Raw genomic sequence first — 25,901 nt, 5'->3', positions numbered from 1 at the left:
TAATAATAATAATAATAAGAAAAAAAAATTGTAAAAATTCAAGATTCAAGGGAGAAAACCTTTTAGTACTTTTTTTTCATATGCTGTTCCCTAATTTAAGGTATTTTTTTCATATGCTATTCTCTAATTTAAAGCATTTCTATGATAAGTAATGCTAGACTTACCACATTTTTATACTACATAAATTTATGGTGAAGGCATATATGCCAAAATCTACTTTGCATCTTGCTTTTCATTTGTTTACCGTTTGTGGGGTGAGCTTGGTCACCATCTTTATTAAAAGATCCCATTTAGCAAAAACATTTGGACACCTGTTGACTCAAAAGTCGTCACTGGCAGCCGACAGGTTGGTTCCAAGAATAAAAAAAAACTTTTAATTATGCCCTTGCATAATTTTGTTTGCCTTCTCTCTTTACTTTGGTCTCTCTGGATATAGAAACCATCAGCAACATGGCAATTGGAGAGGCCTTTCTCTCTGCGTTTCTTCAAGTTTTATTTGATAGATTGGCTTCCAATGAATTTGTAGGCTTACTATGTGGCAGGAAATATGATGATATGCTGGACAAGTTGAAGGTCACTCTGCTGACTGTTACTACTTTGCTTCATGACGCTGAGGACAAGCAGTTTCACAACCATGCAGTGCAAAAATGGCTGCACATGACCAAAGATGCTCTATATGATGCAGAGGACATGCTAGATGAGCTCGCTAGCGAAGCGTTGGCATGTAAGATAGCAGCTGAATCTCAGGCCACCACAAATAAGGTATGGAATTGGAAACATATTTCCACCTCTCTCAGCCCATCTGGTAGAGGGATAGAACATAAATTGGTAAAAACAATTGAGAGGCTAGAATTGATTGCCAGATATAAAAATGTCTTGGGTTTGAAAGAGAATGTTGGAGGCAGGTTGTTTGGCTTTAGAAATAGATTACCAACAACTTCTTTGGTAGATGAATCGTGTGTTTATGGCAGGAGCTGTGATAAAGAGGAGATAATTCGAGTTCTGTTATGTGATGAACCAACTAGTAGTAAAGTTGGTGTAGTTCCTATAGTTGGGATGAGTGGTATTGGTAAGACAACTCTTGCTCAACTAGTTTACAACGATGATAGAGTGGACGAGCATTTTGATTTGAGAATTTGGATGTTTGTATCTGATCATTTTGATGCAGTGAGGGTGACAAAAACAATTCTAGAGTCAGTGACTACAGGAAAAGTAGATCTTGATGACTTGAATCTACTTCAAGTTTGTTTGAAAGAAAAATTGGCTGGAAAGAGATTCTTGCTTGTTTTGGATGATGTTTGGAACAAGAGAAATAATGATTGGGATCTCTTGTGGATTCCATTGAAATCAGGAAAAAGTGGAAGCAAGATAATAGTAACAACACAGAATAATGATGTTGCATCAAGCATGGGTACGGTTCGAGCTCACAATTTAAGAGGTTTGTCATTTGAAGATTGTTGGTTATTGTTCAGGAGTCAAGCATTTGAGAATAGAATCATAGATGTTAATTTTGAGGCTATCGGTAAGGAGATTGTCAAAAGGTGTGATGGCTTGCCCTTGGCAGTGAAAAGATTTGGAATCCTATTGCATACTAGAATGGAAGAAGATGAATGGAAAGACATATTGAGTAGGAAAATATGGGATCTACCAGATGATGAAAGTAACATCCTTCAAACTTTAAGATTAAGCTACAACCACCTTCCTGCACATCTGAAGCCGTGTTTCGCATATTGTTCCCTGTTCCCAATGGAATTTGAATTTGACAGGGATTCAGTTGTTTTGTTATGGATGGCAGAAGGTTTTCTTGAGCAACCTAAAGGAAATAAAAAATTGGAAGCTGTTGGCTGTGAGTATTTTCAGGAGCTGGTATCCAGATCATTCTTTCAACAATCAATTCATGATACATCACGATTTATAATGCACAACCTCATGAAAGAGCTAGCTCAATTTGTTTATGGAGAATTTTGTTTCAGGTTGGAGGATAAGATGAAGGACAGTGAAGCATTTGAGAAGGCTCGTCATTCTTCATATATTCGTCATCAGCGTGAGGTAACTACAAGGTTTGAGTCCTTCAGCAGACTTGAGTACTTACGCACCTTCCTTTCATTTGATCCAACTGATGGAATTGGAGTCAGCTATTTGGCTAATAAAGTTCCTTGTGATCTGCTGCCAAGGTTACGATATCTACGAGTGTTGTCTTTCAATGCCTGTCGTATTACTGAATTGCCAGATACAATAGGAGATTTAAAACATCTACGTTATCTGGACCTTTCTCGCACTGCAATTGAAAGGTTGCCTGATTCAATAAGTTTGCTTTGCAATTTACAAACTTTGTTATTAGTGGAATGCCGCTCTCTCACTAAGTTGCCAGAAGAGATGGGGAACCTAACAAGCCTACGTCATCTTCATATTACTGGAAGCAGATTAAAAGAGATGCCACCGCGAATGTGTAGACTGAAGAATCTACAGACCTTGTCTGAGTTTATGGTGTGCAGAGACAGTGGATGGGGAATTAGAGACTTGAGGGACATGCTGCAACTTAAGGGATCACTTCTCATTTCTGGACTACAGAATGTTGTAAATTTTGTAGCTGCAATGGAGGCTAATATGAAGGGAAAGGAGGAACTTGATCACTTGGTATTCCAATGGAGTGACAGTTTCAAGGAAACTCCTAACATGCCACAACTGCATAACAACCCAGAAGATCTCAGCATCAGAGGTCAAAGTGTTGCAAGATTTCCAAGTTTTAAGGAAACCATGGATGCTTATAATCAAGAAGCCATTGAGTTAAGATTGAGAGAGAGGAATTTGGATGATTCAAGAAATGAAAGAGTTGAAATGGTTGTCCTTGAGATGCTTCAACCTCATAAAAATATAAAAGGAGTTACAATCAAAGACTACGGAGGCACAAGATTTCCTGGTTGGATTGAGTCTCCATTGTTCTCTAATATCGTAGTTTTAAAGCTTAGTGATTGTAAGAAGTGTATGCAACTACCGGCACTTGGACAACTACCTTCACTAAAAGACCTCATTGTTGAAGGAATGGAGGGGATAAAAAGTATAGGTCCTGAGTTCTATGGCGACTGTAATTCTCCTATCCTTCCATTTCCGTCATTGGAGACTCTAAAGTTTGACAACATGATAAACTGGGAGGATTGGTCATCCTCTGGGGTTGAAGGCAGGGAAGACTTCTGTCACCTGCAGAAGATTGAAATTCTAAACTGTCCAAAGCTAAGAAAGTTCTCACAACACTTTTCTGCCTTGAGGGAAATGAAAATTAAGTGCTGTGAAGAATTGATTGCTCTTCCAAACCTTTCAAGAGCTTACGACAGCTTAGAACAAGGCACAGAATTCCCTTACCTCCGCGAACTTTCTATATGGACATGTCCCAACTTGAAGGAGTTACCTAGCCTCTTTCCTTCTCTGCAAGTACTCGAGATAAATGAATGTCAAGAATTAGCAGAACTGCCCAAGCTCCCTTCAATCCGGGAGTTGGAATTTGAAAAGTGCAACAGGGGGGTACTACAAAATATAGTTGGACTTACCTCAGTTACCTACTTGCATTTGAATCAAATTCCACAGATACCATGTCTACCTGAAGGGTTTCTGCAACACTTGACGGCTCTTGAAGAGTTGCAGATTGCACATTTCAGCGAGATTACCACTTTGTCTAATGAGATTGGATTTCCCAACATATTGCACCTCAAACGCTTGGAAATTTTAGGATGTCCATTCTTACATGAGCTGCCACAATGCTTGCACAAACTGTCGTCTCTCAAGGAGTTTAAAGTCTCGAGATGTTCCTCGCTTGTGTCTTTTCCTGGAACAGGCTTGCCATCCATGCTTAGAGGCCTTGAGATCAAGGGTTGTGAGGCATTACAATTCTTACCTGAGTGGAAGATGCAAAACAGTAACAAGTTGTTGTTTCCACTCGAGTATCTGGTAATTGAAGATTGTTCTTCTCTGAAGTCTTTCCCAAGAGGAGAGCTTCCTAGTACACTTAAACAACTTGAAATTCGAAACTGCATAAATTTGGAGTGCCTTCCCAAGGATATGATTCACAACAACACTTGTCTTGAAATTCTAAAGATTTCCGGGTGTCATTCTGTTACCTCCTTTCCGAAAGGTACTTTTGGTCTCCCTGCAGTAACATCTGCAATGGTCATGAACCTTAAACAGCTCATCATCAACAACTGCGACAACTTCCGGTTGTTACCTGAGGGCCTACACAACCTCATGCATCTCCATCACTTGGAAATTACTGAGTGTCCACTTCTCCAGTCTATCGCGGAATTTGGCCTGCCAAACTCCATGCTGCAATCAATTAAAATTTCTGGTTGTGGAAGCCTCAAGTCCCTACCAAATCGTATGCACAGCCTCACATCCCTTCAAGAACTATGCATAGAGAGTTGCTCTAATCTTGTGTCATTTCCAGAGGGTGGATTACCAACCAATCTTTTGTCGCTGTCGATCTTGGACTGTGAGAATTTCAAGCCTTCATTTGAGTGGGGGCTGCACAGACTCACTTGTCTCAACAGCCTTGCCTTTGGTGGTTGTCAAGGGCTGGTGTCCTTTCCAGAGGATTGGTTGTTGCCCACCAGTTTATCATCCCTTCAACTTCAGCGACTGCCAAATCTTGAATTCCTTCCCAAAAGACTCAATCTCACCTCTCTTGATAATCTGGAGATGTCAGAATGTGACAAACTTCAAACTCTGTCTGAAGAGGAGCAACCCAAGATGCTTCAAAATTTTGAATTTTTGGGATTCTGAAGAGGAGCAACCCAAGATGCTTCAAAATTTTGAATTTTTGGGATGTCCTCTGACTAGCGGTTTTGTGTAAAATTGGTGCTGGTCTTTCACTTAATCCAAAAATGTGATTTTGTAAAATTTCTTTGTTGTGCTTATTTGTACGGAAGGGAGGTCAAGATTAGTTGATGATTGATAAGAATGATAACTTATTTGTTCTGCCTTTTGATAATCACGTTTGGTACTTGAATTCTGATATGCATTGTAAATTTCATTACGAACAAAGGATCTACCTTCAACATTAAAGAAAAAGGAAATTAATTCGAATATCAAATGAGTCATTTTCATAACAACTGTTCCCCATTTCACAGGTAAACCACAATTCCTAGCGGTAATGGCAAACCTCTCTCTCCAGAAAGAAGCATTGTTTTAATTAAGGCCAACCTCAACATCTCTATGATCAGAAGACGTGCATGCTTTTTTTGTCATAAGAAGCGCCGGAGCTTTCATTTCTTTAGACAGAAGAAGAATCTGCACCGTTGCTTCTACCAAGTAACAATAAAACCAAAAGGAGCATACGGGAATTTAAATGATTTTTGCTGCTCAACCAAAGCCATCTCAATGAGTCAATTCTAGGCCAACGTACATAACAATAACAAAATTGAACAGACGACAATTGTCGGTACTCCAGTTTTGTAGCTTCCACTGTCTGCCCTGGGTTAGCCCTGAAATTTGATGGACATACTATGGACACTTAACGCCCAGTCACTCCGGATAACTCGTGCAATTTTCTTCTGTTTGCTCGACAAAGCCATCTCAATGCGTCACTTCTATGCTAAAGTACAAAGAAAGCTACAAGGCAAAGGTGAGGATTTACATACAAACAAGCTGTCCTGAAACGAGGGGGAGAGAGGGGAGGGGGGCCTAGATAAGTGAAGTCAGATAGAAAATGGTCTACTGAGGTGTTTGCCCGTGCGGTGGCGGACCTGGTGGAGGTTGAGGCATACCAGACTGACCCCTAGTCTGCAATAAGCAAAGACAAGGACACAAAAGCTTCAGCTGAGTAATGTTGAAATTTATGAAAATTCTCTACCACAGATCTTTAATAGTCTGCAGTGCATAGAGGTACATATAATTCTGTCTTACCTGGTAGGGATTATACCCTGGATGCATTGGAATTTGCCCAGGTTGACCCCGATTAAAGGTGCCACCCTGAGGATACATTTGGCCTCCACTTGCATTTGATGGGCCCTGCATGTTTGGCATACCATTTGCAAAACCTCCAACAGGTGCAGATGCTCCACTTGTAGGTAGGGATCCTGAGTGCATTGGATTCATGCCCATGTAATGACCTTGCGGCAATGGATGAACCATCTGGTTCATTGTACCTTGCATTCCCTAAAGAACCAAACTAATGTTAATTACCATCATAAGATTTGCAAATGAAAGTTTCTTTTATTTTTTTTAGTTATTGCTATTAGTTAATAACACTAGAATTTTCCTTTTCATTAGTTATGTTATGGAGAGTCTGCCTTAAGAGTTTCAATTTGTCACTTAAAGCATCCACAATGGGCTCCTTACACCACCTCCTTAGACAAAGTTTAGGGAGGAATTGGAAAAATACAACTCCAACCATGCTCCCTAAAAGGGAGACCTCTAGGAGCTCCTAAATTTGAGGACTGAGAAAAGACTCCTAGTGGCTCCTTATAATTTAATGATGCTTTGTTTTATGACTAGTTTAAACTTTTAATTAATGCTTACTATTTTTTTATATTATTTTTTTATAGATATGGACCAATCATATTGAAATGAAAAATAACTATAGTATTTATGACTCCCTAAACTAGAGAGTATGATTGGAGTTCAAATTTTATAAAGAGCTCCTAAAATAACTTTTGTGTATTTTTAGTTAAATTTTAACTGAAAAATAAGGAGCACGACTGTAGATGCTCTTAAGAAAGCTAAGAGAGATGTCATATCGATTTTAAAAAATTCTAAATATATCACCTGACACTAATTCCACCCAAAATTCTATTAAAAATCGTCATATGGCATGCACATCCTCATCATCCAAGAATATTTCAGTACTTTTACAAATGAAAACATAAAAAAATTTCAGAAAAGAACAAAAGAAAAGGAAACCCATTCCTTCCCCAAACCATCCCCAACATCCATAGCTACCTTACTGCCCCACCCATGCCAACACCCTATGTTCATCCTCCAAGGATATTTCAGTAATATTACAAATAAAAACATTATATAAAAAAACTCAGAAAAGAAAACCCATTCCCTTCTCCTAAACATTAAAAATTCTAAATATATCACCTGACACTAATTCCACCCAAAATTCTATTAAAAATCGTCATATGGCATGCACATCCTCATCATCCAAGAATATTTCAGTACTTTTCCAAATGAAAACATAAAAAACATTCAGAAAAGAACAAAAGAAAAGGAAACCCATTCCTCCACCAAACCATCCCCAACATCCATAGCTACCTGACTTCCCCACCCACGCCAACCCCCTATGCTCATCCTCCAAGGATATTTCAGTAATATTACAAATAAAAACATTATAAAAAAAACTCAGAAAAGAAAACCCATTCCCTTCTCCTAATCATCCCCGATATCCGCAGCCACCTCTCTCCCCCACCCACACCAACCCCCTTTCCCTACACCCACCCCTTCCCAACCTAGACATCACACATGGAATGGACATGAGAACAATGCCTGCTAAAACCAGCCTTGGTGTGCACAATTGGGTCTTAGGGTGAGAATTAAGGGAGGGTTTGGTTGAAAGGATTGTGCAGCAGAGGGTGCAGGGCAGAGGGTGAGATATTGTGCTGATGATGGCCATTGTTAAGGAGAAAATAACTAATTGCATTAGTACTAGGTGAACCTCAAGTCCGGCTTTTGGGGGTGATTGGATGGATGGTTGGGGAGGTGAGGAAGGAGGGGGAGGGGGAGGGAGGTGGCTGGGGATGTCGGAGAAGGGAATTGGGGTTTGTTTTTTAAATTATTTTTCTGAAAGTTTTTATGTTTAAGATTTTTAAATTTTAAAAAAAATTTCATTAGTAAAATTACTAAAACACCATACAGTATGAGGCATGTGCACAGTAAATGACAATTTTTAACAGAATTTTGGATGGAGTCAGTGTCAAATGACATATTTAGACATTTTTAAAAATTGAGATAGACATCTCTACATATATTATATATTTTTAAAGGTGACAAATTGAAACACGTGTATACGTTCAAGGGACATAATTTAAAATTTTCCCATTTCTTAATTGAAGCTTTGGCAATAAACATGGAGGGAAGGCTGACTTTTGAATTGTAAGCAAGCCAAACGGATTGTGAAGCAACCTACCCTAGTTCGTACTTCAAATAAGAATGTCTAACTTATAAAGCAATCTCCCTTGGAGGATCCAACTTATATAATGAGAACAGGTGAATAAAGTAATTAAATAATTCTGTGAGAAGAAAAAACATACCATTTGCATTGAATGTGAGGTAGGAACTGATGAAGGCATAGGCAAGGATCCAGGCACTGATGATGGCATCCCGAGTGGGGGCATTTGGGGTGGCGGGCGATGTAAATGAGGATGGGGCAGCAACGGTAAATGGGATGGAGGCTGTAGATGTGGCATATTTGGAGGTGGCAAAGGCATAGGGGGCATTTGCTGTGGGTGAGCTTGGTGTTGTTGATGTTGCTGTTGTGGGATCTGTTGAGGATTTTGCTGATATTGTTGCTGCTGATTAGCAGCAAGAAGAGAGGGGTGTGGACCAGGAGGGAGAGGAGGAGCCCCTAAGGGCATTGAAAGTGCATGAGGTTGCTGTTGCTCTCCCTGAGTTGATGCATCAAGAGATAATGGCATAGCAACTCCAACACCTGGAATTGTTCCTTCATTTCGAGTCAACCCAGGAGGAAATGGTCCTGGAGTTGGTGGTCCTTCAGGTACTGGAAAGTTACCAGTCATGCGACCACCAAAAGCAGGGTTCTGCTCACCAAAACCTGCGAGAAATAAAAGTAGCATTGATGCTTTGCTCAAGTTGGGTCACATCCACCTCAATTTAAACTACAAATTCTTATGCAAGGTGTTGGTGGGTGGGTTTTTGAGTGTGTGCACATATATATATATATATATCACCCCTAGTATGAAGCACTTAAAGCAGAATAAATCCAAATTTTGGATATACATCCAAGTATGCTGGCATATTAATTATTTATGAAATCACAAAAATACCCAAAAAGGGGAACATTTACCATGCTTGCTGCTGCACAGGTGAAATTGGGTATACTTTAAAAATAACATTCTATTTGATAAGATAAACGAACTACATAGTTTTCACATTTTGATTTTGGGTTAGGCAAAGTACAACCTTGATTCTGACCAATGTTAAATTTATCACGACCGGTGTCTCCCGGCCTATTTCTGCACCAAAACTTTGTAGTGTGATCGTTGCTACCACTGCAGAAGAACATGCAAGTGAATGAAGCCATTGCTAATCTTGTTGAAAGCGTACTAATATTATTCAATATAACAAATCCAAAACATCAAGATGCCTATGCTTACAGGTAGGAAGTTCAATTTGGACATGCAACTTGCCAAAAGTATGTAGGTTTGGGTGGTCCTTTTGTTGGTCCTTACCCTAACATTAGACATTTCTAGCCAAAGTCCAATCATTACAAAGAATTTGGACTTGGGTAAAGGTAGACAATACAAAACTCAAAGCTGAACCAATAAGAGCCAATCCATGAATTGTGTGTGAGAGAATCCAGGGCACAAAGAATTTCCATATACCACAAACATCCCTCCTCTCACAAACCACATGGTTTCCAAATACTTTATTCCCCTTGATCTAAATTCTACAATGGTTGTATGTCAATTACGATACTATTAAGGGAACAAACTTACATTTTGACCTGTTCTGCTCTTTCGAATAAAAGTTTACATTTATAAATTCTTTTACAACAGCATCCCATAGCTAATGCCTAGCAAAGTAACTAAGGACAAACTCTAGCCAACAACCTCTTTAGTAATTCAATAAGCTTCAACTCTTCAGCTGGTTTCCTTTATGATTAGTTCCCTTAAAATTCATTAAACGAAAAAAATAATAATTTCATCAGAGCATCTCGGGTCTACTACCATATCATAAGACATAGTGCTCTGTCGAAAATTGCATGCCTTAATCAGATGGCTAAAGAAGATCATAGCTTTCAAAATAAGTTTGCAAAATTAGGCCACCATAGAAGATCATTTTATAAGTATAAAACTCTTCTTAAAGTGACTTGTTTAGAGAGCATTCCACCAGTTTTTGGCGACTTTCACATGTACAACAAAACTGTTCAAAACGGGGTAGGTCTTAATAATGAAAGGGATAATACACTATGAAGAGCAGTAATACATACCTGCAGAGAAGATAACCAATAGGATGCCATGCAAGATCCCACACACTGTTATCATGTGCATTAGGAATTTCAACCTGGGGAGTATCATGCCTGTGCATCAAAGTAAATTTATTTCAGATACAAGAACTATCAAAACTTCCAAAAAAACAGGACTACCAATACCGAAAACTTGCTATGAGCATCAGTCATTTTTCTCCAGTCATCCAAAAGGCAATGGAGAATGCAATACAGTTTTGCAATCAGCATATCGGTAATTAGATTCACATGGTTGCACCATCATTTTATGAGGGTTTCCTTACTTTGTACAAAGTTCATTTCGTTCTTGAAAATACATACATATTGCACCAAAGACGACGCAAAAATAATAGGTTCGTGAATATTCGCTTGTGTATTAAGAATTAAATCAGACAAGAAACTGAAAAAAGCTTTGTTCTTCTCTTTTTTCCCCATTTTTGAATGGGTAAACTGTAAAGAATGAAAGACATGAGTGTAAACTATTCTATAACACTGACCCAAAGAAGAATAAACCCATAGAAGGGTACTAGATTTAAGGAATAGAATTTACCCAACAAGCCAATGGTAAATGGATCCATCAAAACTCCCACTGACAAAATATTCTTCATGAAACGGATGCCAAGCCAGAGCTAATAAAAATTTCAAAGAATGGTAACCATAAGCATTATACTCATACGAAGCCTTAACAGATATAATGAGTATGATAACTTTGGCCCACCAATGGCTAGGCATGAGCATAATAAAGACAGAAGGAGGAAGTTCTGCAGACAGAAATTTTCTACTATATAATAATACAACTGGGGCTTTGGAATAGAAGTTTTGCAGACACATTGAACGTGGCTCCTACTAATTATAAGAAAAGATAAAGTAGGCTTAGGTGATATGAGAGGAAACTTCACTAACCAGTCACGTCCTTTCGATGGCCACGAAAAGATTCAAGTTCCTTCATAGCCCTTATGTCATAAACCTGAGAGCATTTGGTGCAATATCAGCCATGGGAGGAAAATTATAAATTTCCGAGTAAAAAAAAAAAAATCCCATATCAACTGATGTGATAGCTAAGGAGCAAAAAATTGGCCACCAACCTTAATGATTTGATCCTTGGAAGCCGTTAGCACCCAGTTACCATTTTGGTTCCATTTAACAGAAAGCACCATATTTTTGTGGCCATGACTGCAAAAACATGCATAACATCTATAAAGATTTTCAACTAATAAAACTAACTTATAGGTTTAACTGCCATATTTCTCTACTTACAATGAACAGAGTTCTCGCCCTGACTTAGCATCCCAAAGTTTGACAAGATTGTCTTTCCCACCTAAGTACAAACCAATTATATGAAATAAATAGTCAAAGACTAACTTTCAAAAAGATATTAATATAAACTCAGAAAAGAATTGTTGCAAACACCTGAAACTAGTAGAGATTTGGTAGGGTGCCAGTCAACACTCTTCACATCCCAACCATGGCCTGCCTGAGTTCAAACCACATAGAGAAATTCTAAGGTTACTCCATGCACCTCTTAAGCATGCAAACCCCAAGAGCATGATGTCAAAATTTATTAAAGAAGAACGCTTAATGCAATTATGAAACTAAAATAACATGTTCATAGATTTTATGCTTTGAACTCAATAAAGTACACTACTAAGAGACCTAAAAGTATCCCTAAAACTGATAACACAAAATGCTTGTATATCCAAATGATGTTAATCAAAGCAGTCCCTAACCTAACCCTTAATTCACAAACTTGTTATTTTCAACCAGACATAGTATACGTTTAACTTGGTGATATAAAATATCTCACGTCCTACACAACCCAGGTTAAATAAATAACTTTTCAAGAAAACTAAACATGAATAAACAGACAAAGTCTCAACTAACACCAGTCTAATGGGATGTCATAATTTGTAATGCAGATCATAAGGAATCCCCACAAACAACGTAACACTTCAAAATAAAGTGTAGTTTCTAGCACAACATTCCAATTCCACTGACAAAAATAGATAAATTCTGGAATACACCAAGGGCTACCAATTATGGAAAAGCTGCTGAAGGTGTGTTAGATATTAAATCTAACCTCCACTCAAGGATACTGAGGGATCTGCTTCTTCATCACTAAATAAATAAAGATGAACTCACACAGAAAGTAGATGTTCATGTGTTCAGAAATTTTGGATGAAGGAAAGAAAGGCAGGTATTGCATATTTTTTATAGTCAGATAACATATCAATAAATCAGTACAGTATGGCATTGAGCTACCGAATTAGGGTCAACAAGCTCATTCCATATGTGTTGTGTGGTCAAAGCACTTTACCAGTCAATGTGCGCTCTTCTTGACAACGTGCAAAATCCCAAACTTTAACAGTGGTATCATCAGAACAGGAACAGAACTTCAAGTCAGTCTTACAGAAGCTGTAAAAAAGGGCCAGTTAAGACATGCCTCAAGCAGCATGAAGAAAAATACACATATGTAAACATTTACCTTAAATCACGAACAGATTCTTTATGAGCAGATTTATTGGCCTTCACATTATTCATGTTGTTCTGCCAATACCTAAAAAGTACACCCATATGCAAGAACACGTTAGGTTTATTATGATTTTTATTTTAAAAAAACTTCTTAACAATTGAAATTATCTGTAATTCTAATTACTTTATTGAGCCCCCATCATCACCAGAGACCATCCAATTGTCATTATGACTCCATACCATAGACCTGATTGCTTGATCATGCGCCTACAAATTGAATTAATGAAAATATCAAAGGCTCTCATTCTGACATCCATCATAACTATAATTTAGAAAAAAAAATTAATATCTATAATTATTAACCTGAAGAATCATTTCAAAGTTAAATGATTGTCCATTCCAAAGAGTGAATTCCCCACTTTGAGAGCCAGTAATAAGACGTCTCCCTGTAGGAGTCCACTTCAAAAAAAGAGGGGGGGTCAGCCAAATTTAGAATGATAGATCAACTAAAAACAATAAGGTAACGTCAGAAAACCCTATTATCACTCAAACAAGTTCAACATCATAACCCAATACCATATGAGAACACTTAAAATAACGTTTTTCCTGGCTCATGGCCCAATGTTGGGCCTAATTAACGTATATAGGAAAAATAATGGGATGAATAGTTTACCCACTACCCCTTTGAAAATTCCTTTCATTGTAGTGGCAACCTTAAGATGATTTTACTGAAGTTTGTGTTTTTTGTGTTTTTTTTAATTACAGAATTATTTTCAATCTTAGTAGGTCAGACACTCTTTATTTTAGGTTTTGTTGTTTGATCGAGGATTTTTTCCTCTTGATTATCAATACAATGTTTCTATTAAAAAAATAGTGTGATGGAATACATTTGAACCCTAGAAAATAGCAAGTGATGTTACTATATTAGCTATTTTCTACGCAACCAAGACAGTAGCATGTATAATTGTCCAACACGTAAAAACTCGGAAACCAGTACAAAGCCTTTCAAACCAACTGGGGTCTACAAGTCATTGATTTCAAATGCCAATCCAACAGCTAAACAATAAGATTAATTATTGCTCAAAAGTGGTTGGGACATAGCCCAGCTGGTAGCCACACACCTCCCTACAAATGGGAGATTCCCAAATACCACACTTTCCAAAACAAAATAATAATAATGACCTGTTCATAAGTCACACAACAATATAACTTCAAACTCCAAAAAAGAAACATCAATATGCTCAATGCATAATGGTTGGAAAAACATAAATAAATAAATACACACATAGAGAGAGGATTTAAATGTACTTCTGACCAAAAATGGATCATCTGTAACTTACCAAGACCCGATTAATCGAACAACGATTTTTGTTTAAGGACGTATGTACAAACTTTGCAGCAAAACTAGTGGAGGGATTATCTGAATACGCAACTGTCGGCAACATCTACACCAAAAGGGCAAACTATTCAAGTAAAATGAACACATGCACCAGGTTCAGACCAAAATTAGACTATCATCATGCTTCCACTAAACCATATTTTATGCACAAAGAAAATATAATATAAAAAATAAAGGACCACTCACATCAATTGCTGCTGCTGGTGTAGGTTGCAATACTGTCCTATCCCTTGCATCACGCTGCCACATTCGAATCTGGAAAACAATGATATGTAATTTTAAGATATTCAATCACCAATATAAATTTGCCAGACTAAGAGACAATGGCAACCAGAATCTTTCAGGGCTGTTTACATATAAAAAATGAAATAGATATATCCAAAGGACACACATGTACTGATGTTTTGTGAGGTTGACATTATTAGAATTTTTTTTATAAAGTTTTACTGCGATGTTTGCTGTTCCGCTCTGTACTTCGTAGGTTTCTGCTGAGGTTGTTCTGTAGTTGGGTCATTACTATAAGTTCTGTGATACTGTTTGCTGCCCTGACTTTGTAGGCTCTCTAAGGAAACCCTGTTTAGGCATTTAGTTTGGTTGGTTTCTAACAAATTTCTTTAATATAATTTTTTCAGTTTTCTAAGAAAAAAGGGTGCACATGTGGGTCCATGTTGACAGCATATTATTCATATCATTTGAAAAAGGACAGGATAAATAATTTGAATGCTGCAAAACAAGGAAATTCCTGACATACAATACTTAAACGTAGTATCATACCTTATGAAGTTCTGACAAACATACGAGATCAGGATAGATTAGAACATTATACAACCTGTCTAATCTACACCGCTAGAATACCGAAAGAGATAGCATGAACACCACATGTGAGATGGTAGTCAACCCAGAACCAACATGTACAAACAGAGACATGAAATGCAATTAGGTTAGTGATGCCAACATCTAAAGAACATAAAACACATTTGGTTGTTTTTCCCCAGTGTTGTGTTCTGTGCAGAAAAGGAACGCAAAGAGTGCTTCATTGCCGGTTGGATTATTTTTTAAGGTTAAGGTTGTTAAGGAAGCCCAATCTGTGCTGGGTTATTCCAGCTTCAAGTGATACTGTATTTTCTGCGAGGCTTAAGTTCTTAAGTGGGAGGAATAGAAGTGTGGTTCTAGGAATATGTGCTATGATGGTAAGCTTCCAATAATATCGATGGAATGGAAGAGGAGAGATTTTTATGATGTCAGGGAGGAGGAGATGGATTATTTGTGGGAGGAGAGCTTTTTTCGGGATTGGAGAGCAGCTCATTCTTAGATCTTGTTATGCTTTCACTGATGTTTTTTTGTTGGTTTGAAGTTATTGAGTGTGGTTATATTGACATTTAAATCATGGAAGACCCTGTCCCTATTATGTAAATTTCCATTTTATTAGTTAAATCTTGTTTTTTTATAAACAGAGAGGGAAAAAAATAGAGTCAGTATGAACTTATTCAACTATAACCAAGAGCAGCCCCAGAAATTAATTAGCTACAAATATATAAATCATTGTCATCTTAAAACCTTTCCTTAAGCAGAAAAAAGACGCGTATTGTAGGATTTCAGCAAAATGTAAAGATACACTGGGCCAGATAACATAAAATGTTAAGATTCGAGGATGATGACTTGCTGAAATGATAACTGCAGGAAGGTTTAAAGAAAGAAAAACCAAAATATAATGCAAACAATTCAACTTCACCTGCATATATCGCACCACAGTGCTAGTGTAATCAACTGCTCTCCTCTGGGTAAGCTTTCTCATCCTTTTTGCAGCAAAACCGTCAGGATGAGCTGCAACAGACATGCCATTTGTCGTCCATTAAGAAAGAAACGGAAAATCCATAATCTACACTAAACTTCTAACAAAATTCTACCACCACTTCCCAACCATCGTTTACACCTTCAACCTCACTGGCACGCCCTTGTAAATTGCCAATTTAAAAACTTCAGGATCCAAAACCAGGTCTAGGGGTCTAATTTACAACTCATTTCTTCAAAAACCGTGTACTTTAAAGATGTAAATTTCAAAGTTGAAAACCCCAGTCAATAAAAGAAGTAAAATGCAACCAAAATCTTTTCTAGGATTTCGTAACATACTTGACTCCACAAGGTAAAACACTTCCATACACTTGAAATTCTTTTATTTTCTTTTCCTTTCCGTTTTCCTAGAAACCAAACAGAACAAAACCAAAATAAGAAAGCCAAGAGGCATAATTTGGAACAAACCATCGTAAGGAGGAAGAGGAGGAGCGGGGCCAGATGGGTGGTGATACTCTGGGGCCATATTAGTTGAAGAGGCCGACGGCTGACGCATCATTGGTGCCTGCGGCGGGGGGCCCCTGTGAAATTCCCCACCTTGCTGCTGATGCTGCTGATGCTGCTGATGCTGATGCTGCTGTTGGTGGTGTTGCTGTTGAGGATCAGGGTACATCATTGTCGCCCCAAATCGAAGAACTGACCCTAACCCTAATCCTAAAAGATAGAGAAATGCAAATAATGAGTGAATGCAGCACAAAATAAATAGTGGGTTGACAACAAAACCTGAGAGTCAAAGTTTTCGACAACTGGGAAAAACCAGAAGCCAAAACAAGAGAATTCAAGATAAGCAATTATCGATGTCTCTTAAATTAAATGCCTTTTTTCAATTCCAAATTTACAATTAACAATCAAACCGAAGAACTAGTTCAACCAAAAATGCACCATCCTCTAAATTTAAAAGAAAGAAAAGAAAAAAAAAAAAAAACCAAATCCTTGTGACGACGTCAGTACCATAGCAAGCTGAGAAATGGATAAACATCTACCTTCCTTATGCTGAATAAACCTCCTTTGACTGAAGCGGGTTTATGAAAAATGCTAGTGGTTTGGTTCTTGCAGACGAAGAGTGAAGATGAAAATATCCAAGAGGGTTCAAATTTGAAGTAACAAACTGAGAAATTTGAGCATGCTGAATTAAAAAGTTTGAGCCAAAAGGGCGCTTGGGTCTCTCTGTTGAAGCCGGTTAGGGATTTCGAACCAAAAAAATAAGCGGGTTAGGGCAATCGGAATTTTTTAACTTAGGTCCCGTCTCCAAGCGGGTCATGTTCACTCAAAATGGGCTGAGATTTTGCACTTACAGCAACTCCACCCATTTGCCCTTGGTCATGACAAGGGTGGAGCTAGGAAAATCACTATTCACGTGAATAGTGGTTGCCTTTGTAAATAGTAAATTATGTCTCCACCTGTTGCCTTAGCTAAGGGCAATTACTATTCATTTTTTTGTTTTTTCCTCCTATTTTTTAATGAAAATAATTAATTTGGGTAATATTTTCAGATAAGATTTTCAGATTCCTACGTGTCAAGACTATTCATAATCAGATAAAATTTTCAGATAAGATATTTGGATTCAAATTTCGGATTAATTTCAAAGTTCAAATTTCAGATAAATTTTTGGGTTCAAATTTCGAATGAATTTCAAAATTCAAAATTCAAATAAATTTGGGTTCAAATTTCAGATAAATTTGGGTTCAAATTTCAGATAAATTTGGGTTCAAATTTTGGATGAATTTCAAAATTCAAATTTCAGATAAATTTGGGTTCAAATTTTGGATGAATTTCAAAATTCAAATTTCAGATAAATTTGGGTTCAAATTTCAGATAAATTTTGGTTCAAATTTCGGATGAATTTCAAAATTCAAATTTCATACAAATTAGGGTTCAAATTTCGGATGAATTTCAAATTTCAGATAAGATTTTCATCCAATAAAATCAAGCCACGTGGCATGTCTATCTTGCCAAATTTTTCTATAAAACCAGAGTCTCAGCTCATACCTCTCACACCACATCTTTCTATATTTTCATTTCTCAGAGTTTAGAATTCATACTTCATTCATTCTAAATGGAAGAATTTAGGAGATGCTTGGAGAGGCAAGAGAGAGAAACAAGAAAGAGAAACCGTAGAGCAGATGAAGTCAATGAGTTGCAGAGACAAGTCGATGAGCAAGTTCTCATAGCAGTGGCTTTGCAAGAAGAAGAGAACCAAGGTCGCCGCCGTGGTTCACAAGCCGGCCGCCGCCGGAATGTGGAAAGACATAGGCATTCTCGGGGTAAGAATCTTTTGGAAGATTATTTTATCCCAACTTCTTTGTACTCTGATGTTGATTTTCGAAGGCGATTTAGAATGCAACCTCATTTGTTCAATAAAGTCATGCATGATATTTGCAATTATGATGCATACTTTGTTCAAAAGTGTGATGCTACTGGGGTTTTGGGGCTTCTTCCGGAGCAAAAGCTTACAGCTGTTATACGAATGTTGGCGTATGGAGCATCTGCTGATCAGGTGGATGAGATTGCCCGGATGGGGAAGTCCACTACGTTGGAGGCTTTGGTAAGATTTTGTCAAGCTGTTGAAACTCTGTACACTAGGGACTACCTGCGTAGACCTACTCCCAGGGACCTCCAACGGCTTCTACAAAAAGCCGAAGCTCGAGGATTCCCTGGAATGATTGGTAGCATCGACTGCATGCATTGGCAATGGAAGAATTGCCCAACTGCCTGGCAAGGTGATTATGGAAATCGAAAAGGCCAAAAAAGTATCATCCTTGAAGCGGTTGCTGGTTTCGACACATGGGTTTGGCATGCCTTCTTCGGAGTTGCAGGATCACAAAATGACCTCAACGTGCTGGGTCAATCCCCCGTCTTCAACGATGTATTGAGAGGCCAGGGCCCCAATGTCACCTATGAAGTCAACAATACAGTATACCAGACGGGATACTACCTAGCTGATGGAATCTACCCGAGGTGGACGACTTTTGTCAAATCCATTCCGAATCCCCGATCCCAGAAGCAAAAATTATTTGCTACATATCAAGAGGGATACAGGAAAGATGTCGAAAAGTGTTTTGGCATCCTTCAAGCTCGGTGGTTGATTATTCGAGGTGCGGCCCGTATGTTTGATGAGGAGATCCTCAGAAGCATTATGATGACTTGCATCATCCTCCATAATATGATTGTGGAGGATGAGTACGATTATGATGCTTTAGAGGTCTACGAATCGGATCCAATGAACACGGCTTTGACACGGATTTATGAAAGGCCTATGGGGCCAAATGGAGAACCGTTTGAGCCGGAACCGTTGGTGAGGGATGGTCATTTGATGACCCGAATGATAGATCGATATACGGAGATGCAATCTTCGTATATTCATGAAATGCGTCAAGTTCACTTGATGGAGCATCTATGGGCGGTGAAAGGCAATGAAGATTAATGATGGAGCATAGATGATTTGGTTATGTTTTATTTAGTTATGGTTAGGTTGTGTTGTATTTTAATTTATTATGGTTTGGTTGTGGTTGGTTATTATTATTGTGCCTTGTGTGTAATTTTATTTTTATTTGTATTATGTTTTGTTTGAAGTATGGAATATGTTGAATAAAAAGGTAATTTATTGAATGCTTTGTTTATTAAATAATGAAATGTAATACAAGTCATGGAAGAATTACTACTAAAATAAAATACATGAATTACAACAACTTTAATAGAAAACAACTAAAATACAAATACATAAAAGGTATGCTAACTAATTTAATGGTTTCCATCATTTAACCAATCCGTGTTGCTAGGCCCATCATCCCGGAAAAGTCTTCTTCTCATAACATCCCTTCGTTCTAGCTTCCAAAATTGTTTTGTTTAAGGGGACATATGACTTGTATCCATCGCCATGGTTTCCCGATCTGTCTTGTCCATTTCTTTTTTGCGCAAATACTCCCTTTCTCGTGCATACTCAGCTTGAAGGGCCAACTCGTGATCTTGGCGTTTTTGCTCCATTTCTATTCTTATGCCGTTTTGCCTTGCAATTTCCTCAAAAAATTGTGAATTTTGATTGCTTGAATTACCCTTCTTCTTTGCCTTCGCGGCCTTTCGGCCAATGGGCCTCGGCTCCTTTTCGATGGGTGAGTCTTGACTCATAGGAGAATCGAGAGGTGAATCCGATGTCATTGAATCACGGAGTGGCGTCTCGTTTAACACAACCTCCGGACCCGTCGGAATAATTATGAAGCGTTTGCAATATTTCACCACCTCCCAACATTCATGATGGGTGAAACTTTTTTTGCCACCCCCGGTTGCACCGAACCACATTTGTGCTTGAATCATCTATTTAACAAAAAAAATGGAAATGCAATAAATATTTAAAATATATTGGATATGCAAGAAATATTAACAACATATTGAAAATGCAAGCAATATTAACAAAATATTGAAAATGCAAGTAATATTAACAAAATATATATATTAGGAGATTAAACTTAATAAAACAAAAATTATAAAATACTTACCTCGTTAGTACGATTTTGCCCACTTCTATAATTGTCCATCGCTTTTGCTAGGGCATTTCTCCATTTTCCTAACTCTTTATTGAGAATTTTCCACCTACTCGATAATGCCATCTCCGTACGAGTAGACCCCGGAATTTTTTCACAAAAATCGGCATGAATTTTTTTCCACATATGAAAAAATTTCATTTCATTGCCGGACACGGGACAATGACAAATTTGGAGCCAAGCCTCACACAAGGAAACATCTTCCATTGTGCTCCAAGCCCCTCCGGTTTCGATAGAAAAAGCCATAAAAATATGAAATCAAAATGCTAGATGAAAAAAAGGAAAATGTTGTGTAAAAAGAGTGAATAATAGTAGAAGTATAATGAAATGTAAGAGTATTGGTGTTGAAAGTGAAGGGTATTGATAGGTATTTATAGAAAAAAAAATATCAGAATTTTTTAGAAATTTTTAGAATTTTTTACGATTTTTTTTCATATTTTTTTCCCCCAAAAATGCCTCAGCCGTTGGATTAATTTGGAGAAATTCAGTTCAATATCAGTATTTAAATCATTAAAATTTCGGCTCAGTTCACTGTTATTCAAAAATTCATCAGTTTACAATCCGTTAACTCAAACATTAATTTAAATCAGACCAATTCGGTCAGTTTGATCCAATTTTCGGTTTTGATTTTTTCAGTTTAGACTAGCTCTAAGGCCAATTGATAATTTTTTCGATCTTGATCTACGATTACTGTAAGAACCCAAAACAAAATATCTAAAAAGGAAGAAAATATCTAAAAAGTAAGGAAAATATCTTCTTGCAAAAAGACAATTTTGCCCTCGCATTATTTAATGGGGGAAAATTTGACTTTTTGATCGAGAAAGAATTTGGGAATTTCGCTTGCGCCATTGCGTAGAGCGCGGCGAAAGGAGTTCGTAGACACGGAATAGACCCGAATCGGAGCCGTAACGAAGAAGTTATGGTCTAAAAATCGCGAAGGGCAAAACGGTAATTTGGTCAAAAAGTCAGATTTTTATATATCTCTCTCTCTCCTCTCCCCAGCCAGCTCTCTCTCTCCTCCCGAAGCTACCCCCGCCCGCGACCCTCTTCCCTTCCCGACGTCGCACCGGCCACCCTGCTTGGAGCTGATCTCCGAGACCGGTGCCAAATGAACCAGCACAAGACGGCCGACATTTCCCAACCCACCTCCGCCGCTGCCGTGGTCGGAATCGGCCGGAATCCGCCATTGAAGCCGACGGTGCAGTTCGAACTTCCAGTTCAGATTTCTCCTCCGTTTCTCCACCAAATCGATCGAGTAAGGCACCAGGAGCCCGACAGGATTTTAAAAGGAGACCTCTGAGGGATCGAAGTAGCTCGGACCATCTGTGAGTGGACCTTCTTTCCTAAATCAGATTTCATAAATGATTTGATGTGCTTTTATATAAATAAGTTTTATAAATGAGTTATATTGATTTTATATAAATAAGTTTTTAGAAATGAATTTATTTGAATAAGTTTCTTTATTTGGTCTTTGAGTAAGTTTTATTACGATTCTGAACATGATCAGTACAGTAACAGTTCTATAAATCTGTGCTGCTTATTTATAAGTTATAGAAACAGAGTTTGAGGTTGAAATCAGATGAGACAGCAGCACAATTTGAGATTTCAGTTTTAATCGGATTTTCTAAAGGAATCTATTTTAAACACACCTTGTACCCATTTTCTTTATGGTGATTACCCAGAGTCGGACCGATGTCTACGGACATCGAGTCTGATTATAGTTCAGTCAGTGCACTTGACTTGCCTCACGAGTTTCGGGGACGCTCGGACCGTGAGTGCCAGGATTTGCGGCTCGGCAGACTTGGTGTCCGAGACCTGCCAGGATTGCGGCTCAGCTGACTCTGTGTCCCCGAGACCTGCCAGGATTGCGGATCAGGCTGACTACGGTCCCCTGCATCCTGCCAGAGCGACTCGAGTTGACTTGGTGTCATCAAGGAATCTGCCGGCGGGACAGGCCGATCATAGTCCCCTGATTTCGCCAGTTTGCGGCTCGGGTAGCCTGTGTGACGCCCGAGACCTGCCAGGGAATTGACGGTTATGACAGGGGTACAAATAGGTGGTATTTTCAAAAGATTTTGGTTTTACCGTATTTAATTATGACCTTCAGTTATTTTACATCAGCTTCTCCGCTTTTTCAGGCATTAATACATTCATACAGTTTGTTCAGTTATACAAGGTTTGAGTACAGTGCTCATATACAAATTTGATTTTAGTGTTTTATACAACCTTGATTTCAGTGCTTTTGAATAAAATTTATCGAGTTTGATTATGATTTATATGGAATGCTTTAAGTTTAGTAAGCTTTAAATGGAAGGTGCGTATTCAGTTTATTTAACAATTTCTATAGAGAGGGTTATTTTGATTATTAAACTGTTTTCAAGAATTCTTATGTTGGTCCACTCACATCTTCAAACTGTTTTCACCCCCAGGCTATAGACGTAAGCGGGATCCACCACCGGGCCACTCATAACCTCCGCGCTTCAAGTCGGGTAGAGTTTATAGAAAATCCCTGAAACCTTGAAATTTAGAAAATGCTCTGATATCTCGTTGAAACTGAAAAACTGGAGTTGGGATTTTGTTATTTGAATTATTCTGGCAGTTGGTGTGGATTATTTGAATGTTTAACAGGTGAAAAGTTTTGGGAATGGTCAAAATACAGGGGAGACTCTGCCTAATTTTCGGCAGAAGTCTAAGGGAATTTTAAAGAAGAGTTGAAGCAAGAAGGGTAAAAAGGTCCCTTGTGCCCGACATTCGCCAGGTGTCGGATACGCACGGGACTTGGCTCGAATTCCAAAATGGAAATTGGGTCGGGTCCTGTCAATTACTATGAATATTTTTTTATTTTCATTATTTATCTATAAAGGAAAAAATTATCAATTGGCCTTAGAGCTGGTTCCAATCGGAAAAATTGAATTCAAATTAAATTTAAACTGGTTCGGGTTGGTTCGATTTAGTTAATGAATTTTTATAAGAACTGAACTGAACTGGATTGGATGAACAATACAGGTACTAATTTTGATTTTAGATGAAAACCAAACCGAATCGGATCATGCCCACCCTTAATTTGATGTGCAAATCTCATATTAAATTTCTAGTAGCAGTTGCAGAGTTGTAATTTCCACCATTGGACAGAAACAACAGATTTAAGTGCAAATCTCAGCCCATTTTTAGAGTACATGACCCGCTTGAAGATAAGGATCCAAGTAAAACATCAAGTTTCCGATTGGCCTAACCCGCTTATGTTTTTGGTTCGAAACCCTCTTCAACATAGAGACCCAAGCTCCTTTTGGCTCAAACTTTTTTATTCAGCATGGTCAAATTTCTTAGTTTGTTGCTTCAAATTTCACGAAAATTCTACATTGGATGAGTAAGTGGGAATGTGGGTTGAATCCACACGTTGAATGGTGGTAACCGATTAAAATGGTTGCTGTAGGTAAAAGAGAACAAAAGAAAAATTAAACAAAAATAGAACAACAAAAGAAAAATAGAACGATACAAAGAAGGGCAAAGAAGATCTTGAACTGCTGAGGCAATCTCACCGACTCTCTCTGTCATCTCTCCCTCTCTTCCCTTGCAACTCAGAGGAGATGCGTAATGAGGGGATATTTGCTATTCTTGAGGCTGATTATATTGCCATCTTGAGGCCTGCATTAATTTCTACTTAGTTGCTTCTTGGGCTTAGCCCCCATTTTTACAACAAAAAAAACTTGCTAAAGCCAACGACTGCTCTGTCGTCAAAGTCGATGTGAGTACAAAACATTCCATTATGTTTTTGGGGTTAATGGGTTTTTGTTTGCTGAAAAGAAAACCATTGTAATTTTAGTTTTTTCACAGACAAGAAACACAATATGATTAATGTCAATATCTTTCTCTTCTTTCATGTTGGGCATATTGTTGATGTTGAAAAGTTTGTGACTCATTCGAAAAACATTAGGTAGAATTTCTTAATTGTAATGATATAATGATATCTTACATTGAGTTCATCTTCAACTCATGCAATTACCAAATCGTAAGGGGTTTTTTGCAATTTGTGTACATACTTGGCATGCAATTGGGAAGCCTTTTTATGAATTAGAATGCAATTACCAATTGATTAGTCTGCTATTACAATTACTTGTAATGCAAATGCCATGATATTTGTAGCCTTGCGTTTTGGTAATGGGAATGCAAGAGGTACTTCAATATGTCATTTTGAATCCAACTACTAATTGGTTAGTCCGATTTTGCAATTAGTGTATCCATATTGCCATGTTATTAGTAGCCTCTTCAATTTTGAGAACATATGTGATTTGTCAATGCAATTGACAAACAGTTACTTCTAATTGCGCATTATAGTCTTGCAATTGACAAACAGAGCAGTCTCTTTGCATTCTTGTCGCGCAATTGCCATTATATGTGCACAATTATGAAATGTAGAATCTCTCATTAATGAGTAATCCTTCATAATTTAATTGTATGTTTATACTTCTACTAAATGCAATTAATGTGTATCCATTTATTTTCATAATAATTATATCATGAAAGACATGTTGCCTATTTTTAGGAAATGGATGCAAAAGCGAGAAAAAAGAATGGAATTCAAGGCCAAAACTCCGTATCTAACAATGAAGGTTATTTTACGGAGGCTGAGTCCACTTGAAGAAACTAAAAATGTCCCATCTTTATAGTTTTTAGACGGCATAAGAGAAAAAATTACTGAGATTAGCGGACACTTTGAGTATGATAGGTTAAACTTCCAAAATATGAGCATTGCTGATTTAGAGGGGAGGGAGTTTGCAAAATTTGAGGAAGCCGAAAGATTTTACTGGAACTATGCTCTTGCAATTGGTTTTAGCATAAGAAGAAGTCGTTTGAGACGTAACGAAGGTAGGGTTGTGATGGGAAGACAATGGGTGTGCTCAAAAGAAGGGAGTAGATCAAAGAAATGGACGGAGAGAGAGGATATGGTTCATACACCAAGGAAAGAGACTAGAGAGAATTGTCACATTGCATTTGTTGTGAAGTATTGTCTTAAACGAGATGCTTATATTGTGAATAAATTTGTAAAGGAGCACAGCCACAGACAACTCACATGAGGTGCCTTTTCTTCGTTCCCACCGGTGTGTTATGGAATCCGACATAGCACAGTCTATTTCTATAAGAAAAGCCTCTATTAAAACCAGTTGGACATATGACTATATGGTTAACCAAGCAAGCGGATACATGAAAGTGGGGTTCACCAGTAAGGATTTATATAACAGGATGGATTTTGAGCATCGACAAGTGATATTGGATGGTGATTGATAAGCAGCAATAAGCTACATGAATGCCAAGGCAATAGTAAACCCAGAATTTTTTTGCATGTTTAGTGTGGATGAGGAGAATAGATTGGCAAATTTGTTTTTGAGAGACTCTCAATCTTTACACGATTATTGTTGCATTGGGAATGTGTTGATATTTGATAGCATGTACAAGACTAATGTATATGACA

General features: G+C 37.8%; 2 protein-coding genes across 4 annotated transcripts; one reads left to right on the top strand and one right to left on the bottom strand.

Moving 5' to 3' along the window:
- The first annotated feature begins 450 nt into the window (after positions 1-450).
- On the top strand, positions 451-4,846 carry LOC117617463 (putative disease resistance RPP13-like protein 1). The gene has a single exon (XM_034346843.1). The coding sequence runs from the start codon at positions 451-453 to the stop codon at positions 4,768-4,770; it is 4,320 nt and encodes a 1,439-aa protein (XP_034202734.1). The 3' UTR covers positions 4,771-4,846.
- Positions 4,847-5,020: 174 nt separating this feature from the next.
- On the bottom strand, positions 5,021-17,153 carry LOC117619160 (flowering time control protein FY). Of its 3 annotated transcripts, none has more exons than XM_034349034.1 (19): positions 16,845-17,153; positions 16,302-16,547; positions 15,775-15,866; positions 14,229-14,297; positions 13,984-14,088; positions 13,007-13,102; positions 12,828-12,910; positions 12,657-12,728; positions 12,489-12,586; positions 11,585-11,644; positions 11,432-11,492; positions 11,260-11,347; positions 11,078-11,141; positions 10,725-10,803; positions 10,160-10,249; positions 9,130-9,218; positions 8,241-8,761; positions 5,893-6,144; positions 5,021-5,769 (listed from the first exon to the last, which is right to left on the bottom strand). In XM_034349034.1, exons 1-19 carry the CDS (start codon positions 16,870-16,872, stop codon positions 5,701-5,703), a joined length of 2,262 nt encoding a protein of 753 aa, XP_034204925.1. In that variant the 5' UTR covers positions 16,873-17,153; the 3' UTR covers positions 5,021-5,700. The 3 variants fall into 3 exon arrangements, with proteins under 3 accessions (XP_034204925.1, XP_034204926.1, XP_034204927.1); XM_034349035.1 differs by having other exon boundaries at positions 5,306-5,769; positions 16,877-17,136; XM_034349036.1 differs by lacking the exons at positions 15,775-15,866; positions 16,302-16,547; positions 16,845-17,153 and having other exon boundaries at positions 5,631-5,769; positions 13,984-14,106; positions 14,229-14,274.
- Between the last annotated feature and the right edge of the window lie 8,748 nt (positions 17,154-25,901).

This window comes from Prunus dulcis, chromosome 2 (assembly GCF_902201215.1).
Source record: "Prunus dulcis chromosome 2, ALMONDv2, whole genome shotgun sequence".
NCBI lineage: Eukaryota > Viridiplantae > Streptophyta > Magnoliopsida > Rosales > Rosaceae > Prunus > Prunus dulcis.
Note: the sequence above shows the minus strand (reverse complement) of the source record. Positions and strands in the feature narration are given on the sequence as shown.

What these genes read in the sequence shown, in the direction of transcription:
- LOC117617463 (XM_034346843.1), top strand. Translation starts at nt 451, where the DNA reads ATGGCAATTGGAGAGGCCTTTCTCTCTGCGTTTCTTCAAGTTTTATTT.
- LOC117619160 (XM_034349034.1), bottom strand. Translation starts at nt 16,872, where the DNA reads ATGTTTATCCATTTCTCAGCTTGCTATG. An exon ending in CCAAGGATCAAATCATTAAG is followed by an intron (nt 11,142 to 11,259) that starts GTTGGTGGCCAA and finishes AAATGCTCTCAG; the next exon opens with GTTTATGACATAAGGGCTAT. An exon ending in CCATCGAAAGGACGTGACTG is followed by an intron (nt 10,804 to 11,077) that starts GTTAGTGAAGTT and finishes AATTTTTATTAG; the next exon opens with CTCTGGCTTGGCATCCGTTT.